General features: G+C 41.1%; 1 protein-coding gene across 1 annotated transcript in view; it reads right to left on the bottom strand.

Annotated features, from left to right (window-relative positions):
• The window catches only part of LOC126322280 (differentially expressed in FDCP 6 homolog), a 107,958-nt gene that overhangs the window by 11,791 nt on the left and 82,184 nt on the right, over positions 1-13,983 (bottom strand). Inside the window, exons 8-9 of the mRNA XM_049994281.1 lie at positions 5,281-5,417; positions 5,067-5,191 (exon numbers count right to left, since the gene is read on the bottom strand). Of these exons, the coding sequence (XP_049850238.1) occupies positions 5,067-5,191; positions 5,281-5,417 (262 nt within the window). The remainder of the gene's footprint in view (positions 1-5,066; positions 5,192-5,280; positions 5,418-13,983) is intronic.

Consider the following 13,983-nt stretch of genomic DNA (forward strand, 5'->3'; position numbering starts at 1 on the left):
CGAACAAACAAAATGTCTATTTCTACAAAACAGATCTCCATCGAACCATTCGCCATTGGGAAAAATGTGTCGTGTTGAAGCACAAATACGCACAGAAGGATTAATACCTACCCAACTTTCAAGGTTGCAGCTTCATAATTAAAACTATGACTTGGCCCCTGTAAAAGTCCACAACTGTTGTAAAAGTTTTTGCGTTTCATTTACAATCATGATATTAGCAAGAAATTAGATTTTGAATTTACTTAGTCTCTTGTGTGGATGTATGGCTAATAGTAGTGTTTGGACGTGTTTCTGTGTTCCAGTGATATGTAGTGCTAATGTGACAGACAAATCCCTATCAGGTTCTACACTGAATTTACAGTTGAGCTATCCCCTCTTCCAAGTACCGTAGAATCTCACTTAATGAGCACCTCGCATAATGCGCAATTCACATAATGAGCAAAACAAATTGTAAATATGACTCTTTTCACAAGCGATGTTTCACATAACGAGCGACGACGATTTAGTGTAATGTTACCAGCTGTTCGCGCACAATGGAGCAAACGTTCAACCATATGAACACCTTCCATTGTTGGCAGCAGCATGTGAACAATGTCTTTAGTAATACTGTAGTCTGGGTTTAGTGCTACTTCAGCTACCCTATTAGCGCAGCTTGTCATCACACACTTTCTCTAAACTTGTGTTCACACAGTGCTTCTTGTGTGCAAATTTTAACAACCTTCGTAGAAACTTCCCCAAAGATAAAGACGCAAGAAGAGAACCATAAGACAAAGAAAATTACCTTAGAAATAAAACGTAAAATCATTGAAAAATGCAAACACGGTATGAGCATTGCTGATTTATCAAGCACACACAACTGGTCTACATTAACTACTTGCAGATGCTTCATAGGGAGTGACAAGACTATCTAAAGAATGTTTTTGTATTCTGCACAATGTCGAAAGGCTGTTCCTTATGTTGATAAATGAAAAGCAATTAGCAGAGTGACACTATTAATGAGAACATCACTTGTGAGAAGACACAATGATTTTGTGCTTTGATGTCTTACTTCTCCCCACTGTATCATTCCAGTGACACTCTCTCCCCTATTTCGCAATAATACAAAACATGCTGTCCTTTGAATTTTTTTGATGTACTCTGTCAATCCTATCTGGTAAGCATCCCACACTGCACAGCAGTATTCTAAAAGAGGACGCACAAGCATAGTGTAAGCAGTCTCCTTAGAAGATCGGTTACATTTCCTAAGTGTCCTGCCAATAAAACACTGTCTTTGGTTAGCCTTCCCCATTTTCTATGTATTCTTTAAGTGGTTTGTAATTGTAATTCCTAGGTATTTAGTTGAATTTATAGCCTTTAGATTTGACTGATTTATCATGTAACAGAAGTTTAACAGATTCCTTTTAGCACTCATGAGGATGACCTCACACTTTTCACTATTTAGTGTCAACTGCCAATTTTAAAGCCATACAGATATCTTTTCTAAATCGTTTTGATCTTCTGATGACCGCCAGAAATCACTTCTGTCTTACTCTTAAGACTTTCCGTCAATTATTACGAACTGTGACCTCTCTGACAGGAAATCACAAATTCAGTTGCATAACTGAGATAATACTCCATAAGCATGCAATTTTACTACAAGCTGCTTGTGTGGTACAGTGTCAAAAGTCTTCCACAAATCCAGAAATATGGAATCAGTTTGAAACCCCTTGTGAATAGCACTGAACACTTCATGCGAGTAAAGAGCAAGTTGTGTTTCATAAAAACGATGTTTTCTAAATCTGTGTTGACAGAGTGTCAATACACTGTTTTCTTCGAGGTAATTCAAAATTTTCGAGCACAATGGATGCTGCAAAATCCTGCTGCATATCAATGTTAATGAGATTGGCCTGTAATTTAGCAGATTACTCCAACTACCAAGGGCGTACCCAGGATCTGAAATGGGAGGGGGAGGGGGGCAGGTCATACTAGTCTCAGGAAACAAGGACTCAAGACAACATACAGCACTTCTTATTAAATAAAACAGTAAATCAGTGAAAAACTGCTTTTAATAAACATTTTAAATACAAGAATGCACTTGTACAATCCGAGAAAACATGCAGCATTTCTTATTAAATAAAACAGTAAACTAGTAAAAAACTGCAAATATCTCTGGGGGGGGGGCAGCTGCCCCCCTCCCCCTCCTGCCACTCGCTGGGTACGCCCATGCCTACTATCTTTCTTGAATATTGGTGTGACCCGTGCAACTTTCCAGTCTTTGGGTATGGATATTTCATAGAGCAAGTGGTTGTATATTATATGACATCGTTAAGTATGGAGCTATTGCATCAGCATACTCTGAAAGGAACCTAAATGGTATACAGTCTGGACCAGAAGACTTGCTCCTCTTAAGTGATTTAAATTGCTTCACTATTCCAAGGATATCTACTTCTACGTTAATCATCTCGGCATCTATTCTGGATTCGAATTCTGGAATATTTACTAAAGTCTTCTTTTGTGAAGGCACTTCGAAAGGCTGTGTTTAGTAACTTTGCACTGGCAGCACTGTTTTCGATAGTATCTCAATTGCTGTCATGGAGAGAAGGAACTGATTGTGTCTTGTCGCTAACATACTTCACATATGACCAGAATCTCTTTGGATTTTCTGACAGGTTTTGAGACAAAGTTTCATTGTAGTAATTATTATAAGCATCTTGCATTGAAGTTTATAAAGGATACTGCTTATAAATCACTCATGTTACCCCTTCTGGAATATTGCTAAAATGTGTGAAGCCCATATCAAATAGGACTAATGGGGAAAATTGATTCTACATACAGAGACGAAGTGTGAATGGTCACAGGTCTGCCCTGTCCTGCAGGAGAGAGTTGCACAGATGCTGAAAAAACTGAACATGCATACTCTGGATGACAGATGTAAACAATGCTGAAAAAGCTTGCTTACAAAGTTTCTAGAACTGATTTTAACTGATAATTCTCACAATATACTATAAGCTCCTACATATTGCTCACATACTGAACACGAGGACAAGATTACATCAATTACAACTCACAGAGGCATTAAAACCATCATTCTTTCCCTGTTCAATACTTGAATTGAATGGGAAGAAAACCTGATAACTGGTGGAATGGGACATGCCCTCTGCCATGCATTTCACAGCAGTTTAGAGAGAGTATATGTAGATGCAGATGTAAATATAGCAGATATTTATAATGTTTAGAAACAAAACATACGAGAACAATATTCTAGATACAGTCACAGACTTACTGTTAGTGAACATTAATGCTAAAGTAATGTAATTTGATATCACATTGGAAGATGACTTTCCATGTTCCTGAAGTAGAAAGATAACGGTTGAGCTGGCAATCAGACAAACATCAATCATGAACTCTAGCACTAGCAACATTTAGAATTATGCTTAAAGATTACATATTCTGTATAACATACTACTGTGCATTAACTGAACATAGATACAGATAACTTTATTTCCATAAAGCAGTTTTGCAACATTCACAAGATATGTACTTATTGTTTAGCACAATGCCAGGTATGGGCCTGTGGTGGTGTGGGCAGTATTGTAGTTATGTCCACCTAGCAGCTTCCACTTTAACTGCCTATCGACCATGGACTTATTTTCTTCCCACTTTACAGCAGATGCTGACTTCTGGCAGATTTATGGGGTCACTGCATTTACAGTGAGAAGTGATTAATTTATTGACCCATAGACAAGTAAAAAGGAAGCCAACAGGTGGATATTAGCTGCAATACAACCAACACCATCACAAGCTGGCACATGGCATCACACTTAAAAGAAATACATAATTTTTGCACACCCCATCTGATGAGGTGCTCAAAAAGGCTCAGAAGCTGATTTATAGAAAAACCAATATTATGAAAGGAACAGGTCACAGTTATCTGTATTTATATTCAATTTATATCTGTTATCTGACTATCACCCACTTGAAATCAGGTCTACAGGATCCATCCCAATGACACGGGTTGGTGACAAAAACCACAGCAGTGAGGGAAAGGGTTCAGTTGTGCCCAGTCTTTAGGCAAACAGTGCTAAACTCTAGCGTCAACAAAACTCTGAAGTGGACTATTAAAAAAAGTCAGTACTGTGGCTGGAACAAAATTACTTATTGCCTATGCATCAAGATGACTTCAGAAAAGAAAGAGGAACTTGCAGGATCTGTGTAAGATTAGAGACTGAAATTTTGATCACATTTGTTTGGTGCAGCTTACTGCGTGCAGTCTTGTATACATTACTTGTATCTCACAATGCAAAAATTTCTATTCCGATAAATAAGCTCCATATTGGCAGAATATCAAAAACCTTCATCTCAGATATCTACTCGCTGCTTCCCACACAGTGTTGTGATATTCTGTGATGATCCACCGTCGTATATTTCAAGACATCCCGCAAGGAGCACTTTCAACTCCCAGTACGGTAAAAGATGCCGATACTGGAACTTCTACTGCCAGCTGTTAAACTACTGAATTCGCAGACAATATTTGCTTATTCGTAACAGCTACATCTCTCCAGGATACGAGCTACAGGCTAGATTCAGCTGTCGTCCTACTTGACAGTTGGTTGAAAAAAAATGGGAAAGCAGCATATGCTCACAAATCGCAAGTAGTGGTGTTTATATGCAAATGAGTGCATTGTCTTATTCTGCTGATGAAGTTGGAAGATTATAGAATGTCAGTAACCTCACCTGCACTGCACCTGGGAATATTCTACAGTTCACTATAGATTTATTAAGTACATGTCTGATATTTCTTCCAAAATTAGAGCAAATGATAAACATTCTACATGCACTGAGCCATACTTGATGGGAAGTCAGAATCAGAATTTAATACAGCAATGGCTGCCACGCATTACACCAAACACTAGATTTTAAAAATAAAACACAAAAGGACAATAGGTATTCGCCTTTGCCTGTCACGATTGCAGTGTGTATAATTTTCAATCTGCTATATATTTCACTTCACCTAGTCCCAGCTGGGCAATTCCCAATGCTCTTTGTGTCACAGTACCAACTAAGGAAACGTACAATCTCACACTTACCCTCAATTTCGCCTCAAGAACTTCTTTTGATTTTTCTGACAGAAGTATCTTATCTCTTGCAATATTAAGTTCCTGATCAAGCTGCAATCTTTCTTCTTCTAGCTGCCTCAGACGATCAATAGCATCTGAAAAACCAAGGATTCCATTTGTATAGACAGAATATTAATAAGCCTATCCAGTGAAGCTCTCAGTTATGTCAGGGTAGTAATCTAACCTTGCAGTTGCAATTCCTTGTCTCTCTGTTTTTTCTCAAATTCAATTCTCTTCTCTCTCTCTTGTTCTAGAAGTAATCTCTGTTCTTCTTGGAGTTGCTCCAATTCCTCTCTCTTCTCCCATTCTTCACGAAGAACTCTGTCAAAATTCAACTTTTATTACATTAAAAATACTGTACGAAATTTGGAAGTCATGAAAAACAAACAAACTATGATTAACATTTGAAAGCTTATTCTATGTTAATAAAAAAAATTAACTGGTTAATAAATTAAATAATGGAAAGTCCAGGTTGCAATGTCTAAATTATGAAAATCATAGATTACTACTCACCATAAAGATGACTTGCTGCATTGCCAACAGGCACAACAGAAAGACTGTTACATGTTTAGCTTTTGGCCAAAGCCACCTTCAGAAAATGTGTCTCCCCCACCTCCCACACACACACACACACACACACACACACACACACACACAAGTGCCTGCTGCTTCCACTTGACACAACACCTCTGGTCACAGTGGGCAGAGAGCGCGGTCATATATGTGTGAAGTGTGCTTGCTTATGTGAATGCGTGCCCGTTTTCTTTTTTTATGAAAAAGGCTTTAGCCAAAAGTTCAGTGTGCTACAGCGTCTTTGTTGTGTCTGTCTGCAACTCTGTCATCTTTACACTGAGTAGCAATCTATCCTTTTCATACTTGTTAATAAACTAAACAAAGATTTGAGAACAATAAAGCACTCAAACTACGTGAATGCCTCTAATTTAGGCCTGGTGGAACTTTTTTGGGAAGATCATTCATACAATGAAGTGTGATCACTACAAAGTACCCGACACATTTAAGTGGCCAGAACTGTGAGAAGCTATTGAGACAGGAAGCAGAAAGTTCACTGTGTACTTAAAATCAGCAGCAGCATTCAGATACAGAAGGGGTGGTGTGTCGGTACCCAACATTAGTACTCAAGGGTCAGCTAGGAGGCATTCTTTGAGTGACAGCAAACAGAGAAAGTGGAGAAATGATTCTTCCTCAATGCCCCCCCCCCCCCACTCTCAATCTCTGTCATATATTTTGGCTTTGTAACATAAGCACAGTGATTTAAGTAATTGAGTAACACCAATGAAGTATCAAATGAATAATTATTCTGTGCCCTAGTCAAGATACTTATGTGTACCACATAATTCCACTTGGAAAACTAAAAAGTCTAAAAGTAACTTTTCTTTGATAAAAGAAATCAGAGGACTCACTGATTAAATGTGCTACTTGAATGAAACTAACAGAAGGGTGTAAATTAAATGTGGCATTCCCCAGTGCACAGAGATTTGTTGTCTCCTACATTTCCCTTGAGGTCCAGAATAGCCATCATCTGTCATGCTTTTCCATTCAGTAGAAGCTGGTGAGCAGTCTGGTTCAGAGTAACATTTGGGCTCAATGGCAGACTTGCAGTGTCATTACCAAGACTTTTTTTATCAGCTTCAACATCCTTCAACTGGTTTGTTTCATGTCCAGATCTGATAGTAACTTCACCCGTCTTTCCCTTCTCTACTCAGTTTCGGAGTAGTTTTTCTCCTGCTTCAATTGCATTTGCTGAAAAAGTGTCTGCATCAAACTTGCTACCACCATTGCTCAAGAGATATTGTGAGCTTTGGTGAAAGACAGGTATAAATTGGATCCTACGTCCATGTGGAATTTGCCTTTTTGATATTTTCTCTACAAGTCTGACACATTCTCTGTAGTTTTTTTGGGTCTGCCTCTACTTTTTCAGTTAATGAGATCCACTTGCTCTCTTCGAGTTAAAATGGAGTCTGAAGGGTACAACTTCTACTCTGACAACTTCTGATACTACAAAAGACAAAGGGCAAGATTTCACTCTGCAGATTAGTTGTTCTACTGCTTTTGTAACACGATGAGCGATGTTCTCGGCAATAAAGATACTGTTAGGATTACACCCTCTCAGCCCTCAGCTACCATTAAATGATAGTCTTAGTTTTGGGTTACAAATAAGCTTCACTCTGTCTCTTTCCATCCTAGTTTCTAGTCTTCTCTATTATTATCAATCGAGTTATATCCCTAGCTGAAAGTTGACAGTTAAAAATCTCCCATTACAATCTTGATGGTTTGGTTATGAAAATTATTTGGTTTGTGTCACGTCAAATCTATGTAGCTATGTCTGTAGCACAGTTGTGTGTGTCCGTGATGCTTATTGTGTGACTCTCTATATACGGTCTTACAAAAAGAGCACTCTCACATTGTTCATAACAGCTTTCTACTACCATCTTCATCCCTTCACTTTCTGGTTTTCGGTCATTAGCACATCTGTGCATTTCTTTCAAAGTCTAAAGTTTCGTGACTGATGGTTGCACTTGTCAAATAGTAAAATATCTCTCCCTCAATAATCCTTCAATATTTTCATACACTGTAGATGCTGAGTCACAGATAGGCGCAACAAAAAGACTATTGCAAATAAATAAAGCTTTCAGCCATTAAGTCCTTCATCGACAATAGATGTAGACAGACAGACAGACAGACAGACACACACACACACACACACACACACACACACACGACTGCAGTGTCAGGCAATTAAAACCACACTGCGAGCAGCAGCACCAGTGCATGATGGGAGTGGCGACTGGGTGGGGGTAATGAGGAGGCTGGGGTGGGTAGGGGGAGGGATAGTATGGTAGGGGTGGCAGACAGTGAAGTGCTGCAGGTTAGGAGGAAGGTAAGGGAGAGGTGGGGTGGAGGGGGTGGGGGTGGGGAGGAAGTTACGGAAAAGGAGAGGAGTAAACGGACTGGGTGTGATGGTGGAATGAGGGCTGTGTACTGCTGGAATGGTAACAGGGAAGGGGCTTGGTGGGCGAGGACAGTGACAAACGGAGATTGACGCCAAGAGGGTTACGAGAATGTAGGATTTATTGCACGGAGACTTCCTACCTGCGCAGTTCAGAAAAGCTGGTGTTGGTGGGAAGCATCCATATCCCACACGCTGTGAAGCAGTCATTGAAATGAAGGATGTCATGTTTGGCAGTGTGTTCAGCAACAGGGTGGTCCACTTGATTTTTGGCTACAGTTAGTTGGTGGCCATTCATGCAGACACACAGCTAGTTGGTTGTCATGCCCACATAGAATGCAGCAAAGTGGTTGTAGCTTAGCTTGTAGACCACATGACTGGTTTCAAAGGTAGCCCTGCATTTGATGGCATATGTCATGTTCGTGACCGGACTGGAGTAGGTGATAGTGATAGGATGTATGGGACAGGTCTTCCATCTAGGTCTATTAAGGGTATGAGCCACGAGGTAACGGGTTGGGAGAAGGAGCTGTCTAAGGATGGACGAGTATATTGTGTAGGTTTGGTGGACAGTGGAATACCACTGTGGGAGGTTTGTTTGTTTCCTTTTTAGGACACAAAAAACATATGGGGTCATACGTGCCTAAGTCAAAACTATAGAACGCAAACACAGAGACAAGGGGAACGACTGTGTCAGTCCACATGGAAAGAATAGGAGTCATCTAAACAAGGTACATGGAAAAAGCGCTAAAAAACACCATACAAAAATGGAGATCGAAAACTAAAAATTAAATGGCCTTCACCATATTGCTTCAGTGGATAAAAAGTTAAATGCGGACGACAGCCCTTGTGTCATTTGCTAAAACAGCTGATAAATTAGAAGGCAAATCCAAGATGGAATGTAGATTGGTAAAAAAAGGGCATTCCAGCAGGTAGTGGCGGGCTGTTAAAATTCGGGCGCAATGCGTACAAAGTAGTGGGGCAGCGCCATTGAGAAAATGACGATGGCTAAAAAGGCAGTGCCCAAACGCAGCAGAGTTAAAATAATCTCCTCCTGGCTGGAGGGCCGAGAGGTGGTCACCCGAGGCGCTGAGAGAGGCTTAAGAAACCGAAGCTTATTGCCGTGATGGGAGGACCATTGGCGATGCCAAAGAAACACCACCACATGACAGACGGCAACGCAGAGATCATCTGAGGGAACAGCTGTACTCGCAGGCTCAGGTAAGAGGACTGTAGCCATGGCAGCAGCCTCATTTCCTGGCAGACCGACATGACCAGGGACCCCCAGAAACATGACATTGGCTCCACCAAGAGTGAGCAAATGGCAGTTTTCCTGGACCCGCTGCACTAAGGGATAAGCAGTGTAAAGCGCACAGAGACTTTGGAGGGCACTGAGTGAGTCTGAGCAGAGGACACGATTGGGAAGGCTTTGTCACCGGATGTACTCCATGGCCTGATACAAGGCGAAGAGCTCGGCTGTTAACACTAAGGAGTGGGCCAGAAGACAATATCAAAAGACACGGGTTCCAATGACGGATGCACATCCGACCCCACGGTCAGTCTGAGAGCCATCAGTGTATACAAAGGTACTATCGTTAAGTTCCATGCGAAGGTCGTGAAACTGGAGACAATAGACCGAGGCTGGAGGAGTGTCCTTAGGAAGCGAATGAACGCCAAGGTTAATGTGGGTCGCTTCACAAAGCCAAGGTGGTGAAGGGTTCACACCCACAGGGAAAGTTGCAGGTAGCATGAAATTAAGCCACCACAGCAAGTGGCGACAGCAGACGCCAGGAAGTAACAGGGAAGCGGGACGAGCCCCATACTGACGATCTAAAGAATCATCAAAGAAGGAGCCACAGGAGGGGTGGCCTGCTTACCTGCTGATGAGAAAGTAATGGCGGTAGGACAGTGGTGGTTCAGCAGCTTCAGCATACAGACTCTCAACTGGGCTGGTGTAAAAGGAACCCAATGCCAAATGGAGCCACGATGGTGGATAGTTTTGAGACGGAGTAAAAGGGACAGACCTAGATGAAAGACCTGTCACTACCATCTACTCTAGTCCTGTCACTAACATCACTTATCCCATCAAAGACAGGGCTTCCTGTGAAACCAGTCGTGTGATTTACAAGCTAAGCTGCTACCACTGTGCTGCGTTCTATGTAGGCATGACAACCAACAAAGTGTCTGTCCCCATGAATGGCCACTGACAAACTGTGGCCAAAAATCAAGTGGACCACCCTGTTGCTGAACACGCTGCCAAACATGACATCCTTCATTTCAACGACTGCTTCACAGCCTGTGGCATATGGACCCTTCCCACCAACACCAGCTTTTCTGAATTGCACAGGTAGGAATTCTCTCTGCAATAATCCTTCTTTCCTCTAACCCTTGTGGCCTCAACCTTTGTTCGTCACTGTCCTCACCCACCCAGCCCCTTGACTGTTCCCAGTCCAGCACCACACTGCCATCATTTCATCGCCACACCCAGTCTTTTAATTACTTTTTATTTCTCTCCTTTCCGCTACTTACCCCCTCCCCCCTCTTCACCTTCTCTCCTGCCCTCCATCTACACTGCAGCACTTCACTGTCCGCCACTCCTACCATACTACCCCTCCCCCTCCCCCTCCCCACCCCAGCCTCCTCCTTACACCCACCTAGTCGCCACTCCCATCATGCACTGGTGCTGCTGCTTGCAGTGTGGTTTTAATTTGCTGAGACTGCAGTTTGTGTGTGTGTGTGTGTGTGTGTGTGTGTGTGTGTGTGTGTGTGTGTGTGTACATCTATTGTTGAAGGCCTTATGGCAAAAAGCTTTACTTATCTGTGGCAGTCTTTTTGTTGTGCCTACCTGCGAGTCAACATCTCCACTATATGGTGGGCAGCAACTTTCCTTTTCATAATATTGTTACATTCCATCCTGTATTTTTGCTTCAATATTTTCACAATTTTTGGTCTTGAAAATTATCAACTGTGTGGGTTTACCATCTTTCTCTGATGTTTCTCACACGTTTCCCATTGGTGGACGGATTAGCTATTGACCTTAGTACAATGTTTCACAGGTGCGCCCAATTGTTTTCTCTATACCACAAATTGTTTTCTCTATACCACAATCATTTGAGGAGGCTCCTTCACATGTTTCCTCCTGGATGCTACCATGCAGGTATCCTTGCCTTTATTCTACAGAGCTGTAAGGCAGTGGAAAGGAATGAAGTTTATGCTGAAAAATGACATTTTGTCTCTTACGAATGTATCAACATACTGTAAAAATACTGAAGGAATGGAAAAAAAATGGATGTTTGGGAAAACCTTGTGCATTTTCTTTGGAGTGACCCTTCTATTTGCCTACAAATAGCTCACAGGAAACAGTTTAAGCAATCTCAAACAAATGAAAAGCTGTTAGCACTAGAAACTTCCACCAAATAAAATACTGAGCATAAAATTCAAAAAGGTTCAGATGGTTTATAAACAGAACTAGAGATAAACAAGTTAAGCACCTCACTTTGACATGAATTGCACTTAGACATATGACCCATTGACTGGAGTCTTCGATTATGTTGGCATACAGAATTATCTCCTGGAAAAATGGAGCTACGAGAGGCAAAGTAGGTATTCACTGTTAGCAACAGTAAAAAAGTGCGTAAATAAGATAACCAGACATCACAGAGATTTCTGAGAAACTACTTCTTTTCCATTCCATGTGTATTCTCCTGCTACTTTTTCTGTAGCACGGATTAGGGATTCTTGTCAAGCACATTTGTTGTAGACTTTTCACTAGTTTTTATGTAGTTCTCTATATTATGTATTTTACAACCATCAACATATCTCCATTCCTTTCATGATCTCCACTGGTGTAACTGGCTGTTCATCTCAAGGATTTGAGCTTATAGTGTTTTAGCAACTAGATTTTATTGTCCGGGCTTCACTAACATAAAACAGCAGAGGTCTTACAAAGGCATATTCTGGCGTGCTGCTGGACTAGAGACAGTCTCATTACATTAATGATTCCCCTAGTTTTGTATAGTTGGTGGCTTTTTCAGCTAAGTCTAATTCTTCCTTTCAAGATAATGAATGTATTCACTATTTCCACAATTTCGTTTTTGAAACAGCACTTCCTTTGTACTTTTTATTTTTCAACAGAGTTTGTTCACATAGAATTCTTTTTTTTTTTTTTTTTTTTTTTTGTGGCTATGCTTTATTTCTCTGCTACAAATTGTAAATCATGTGCAGAACACTGCAAGTCATTCTCTGAAGATGCCAGAAGAGATAAATCATTTGCAGAAGTAAACAAGAGTGGTGAAAGGCAACATCCCTATAATACTCTGGCATGGTGTCTACCCAACTCTGATAATTTGTCTTTCTTCTTTACACGGATTAAATTTGCTCTGTACGTGTTTTACGTATTTTCAGTGAAGATATTTGTAATCTTAATTCCCTTTTCCATTTACTAACTTTGTAGAGGTAGAGTTGCAAATAACAAAATTCAATTTCAGTTGAGCTATGTATTACAAATCCGAAATATTTGAAGCACAAATAATTTTCATACAGATTTTACTTTACAGATTATGTCTCCTAAATACGGGTTCTGTTATTTCTCGGCAAATATAAAGCAAGAGCTTTAGAATCCCCGGAAATTCAAATGAGATATAAAAATACTGGGTTATGCACCCCTTTACACATTATCTGATTATCTACATTTAAGGTTGGTCGGTCGGTCAGTTGGTTTGGCGTGAAAGTGACTAAACTGTAAGGTCATATTCCCTTTCACCCAGTAAGTGGCAAACCAGCAGTAGTCATCAAAGGAGGGAGGCGAAAGGCAAATCCTGGAAAGCCTAAATGGATCTAACACAATAAAAAATTTAAAAATAAAAAAAACCAGAGAAACACAGAAAAAAAGACACAGCACTGACAAATCCTCAAAATATCAGTAAACACAATGTGTTAACACCAAGAAATGAAAGAGAATAAAAAGGTGGAAAGGGTATAGGCCAGGCTGGGCCAATCAGCAACGACCACAAGGAGACGTGTGTGTGTGTGTGTGTGTGTGTGTGTGTGTGTGTGTGTGTGTGTGTGTGTGTGTGGGTGGGTGGGGGGGGGGATATATAGAAACCAAATTTGCAGGCAAAACTTAACACATTTGCGAGCAAGACTTAACACCAAGTTAGCCACTTTGGCGTCATCTGTGAGCACCAGACGTATTGTGTCAGGAAGATCAAGATGCTGCCTCAAAGCAGTCAAATTAGGGCAGTCTATGAGTAAGTGGGCCTCCATCAGGATGGCTCTGCATGAGCAGGGAGGTTGGTCAGCCAAGTGTGGTCAATGTGAAGTATACGGAGGACATGGATACCATGCAAGAAGCATGCAGGGAAGACTGTCACATAGTCATGGTCTCCTTAATTGTCCTCAGTTAGTTTGGGGAGATCAGGGCAGATCAATCTGTGTTCAAGATTCTGGTACTGGGACTCCAACTTGCAGAATTAGCATCATGGTGGTCATCTTGGCCAAATGGTCAGCTCATTCATTTCCCGAAATCCCACCAAGACCAGGAGTCCAAATGAAAGTAACTGGCCATCCACCATGATGGAGGTCAGAGACAAGATCATGCATAGCTGAAACCAGTGAGTGAGGAGAGCAGCACTGGTCTATAGCTGAAGGCTGCTATGGGAGATACTACAGATCAGAATACTATTGCCAGTGCATGAACAAATATGGATAACGGCTAATTTAATGGTCATCAACTTGGCAGTACAGACGCTCCACCAGTTTGGCAGAGGGTGGAGTTCACTACACCGAGCATGTGTGTAGCAAAACCTGTTTGGCCTTTGACTGTTGAGCCTTCAACGAATACCAATTCTGAACCCGGATACATATCAAGGACAATGAAGAAGAGGCAATGAAAAATCTTGTGGTCAACAGAATCTTTTGAAC

This window comes from Schistocerca gregaria, chromosome 1 (assembly GCF_023897955.1).
Source record: "Schistocerca gregaria isolate iqSchGreg1 chromosome 1, iqSchGreg1.2, whole genome shotgun sequence".
Taxonomy (NCBI): Eukaryota; Metazoa; Arthropoda; class Insecta; order Orthoptera; family Acrididae; genus Schistocerca; species Schistocerca gregaria.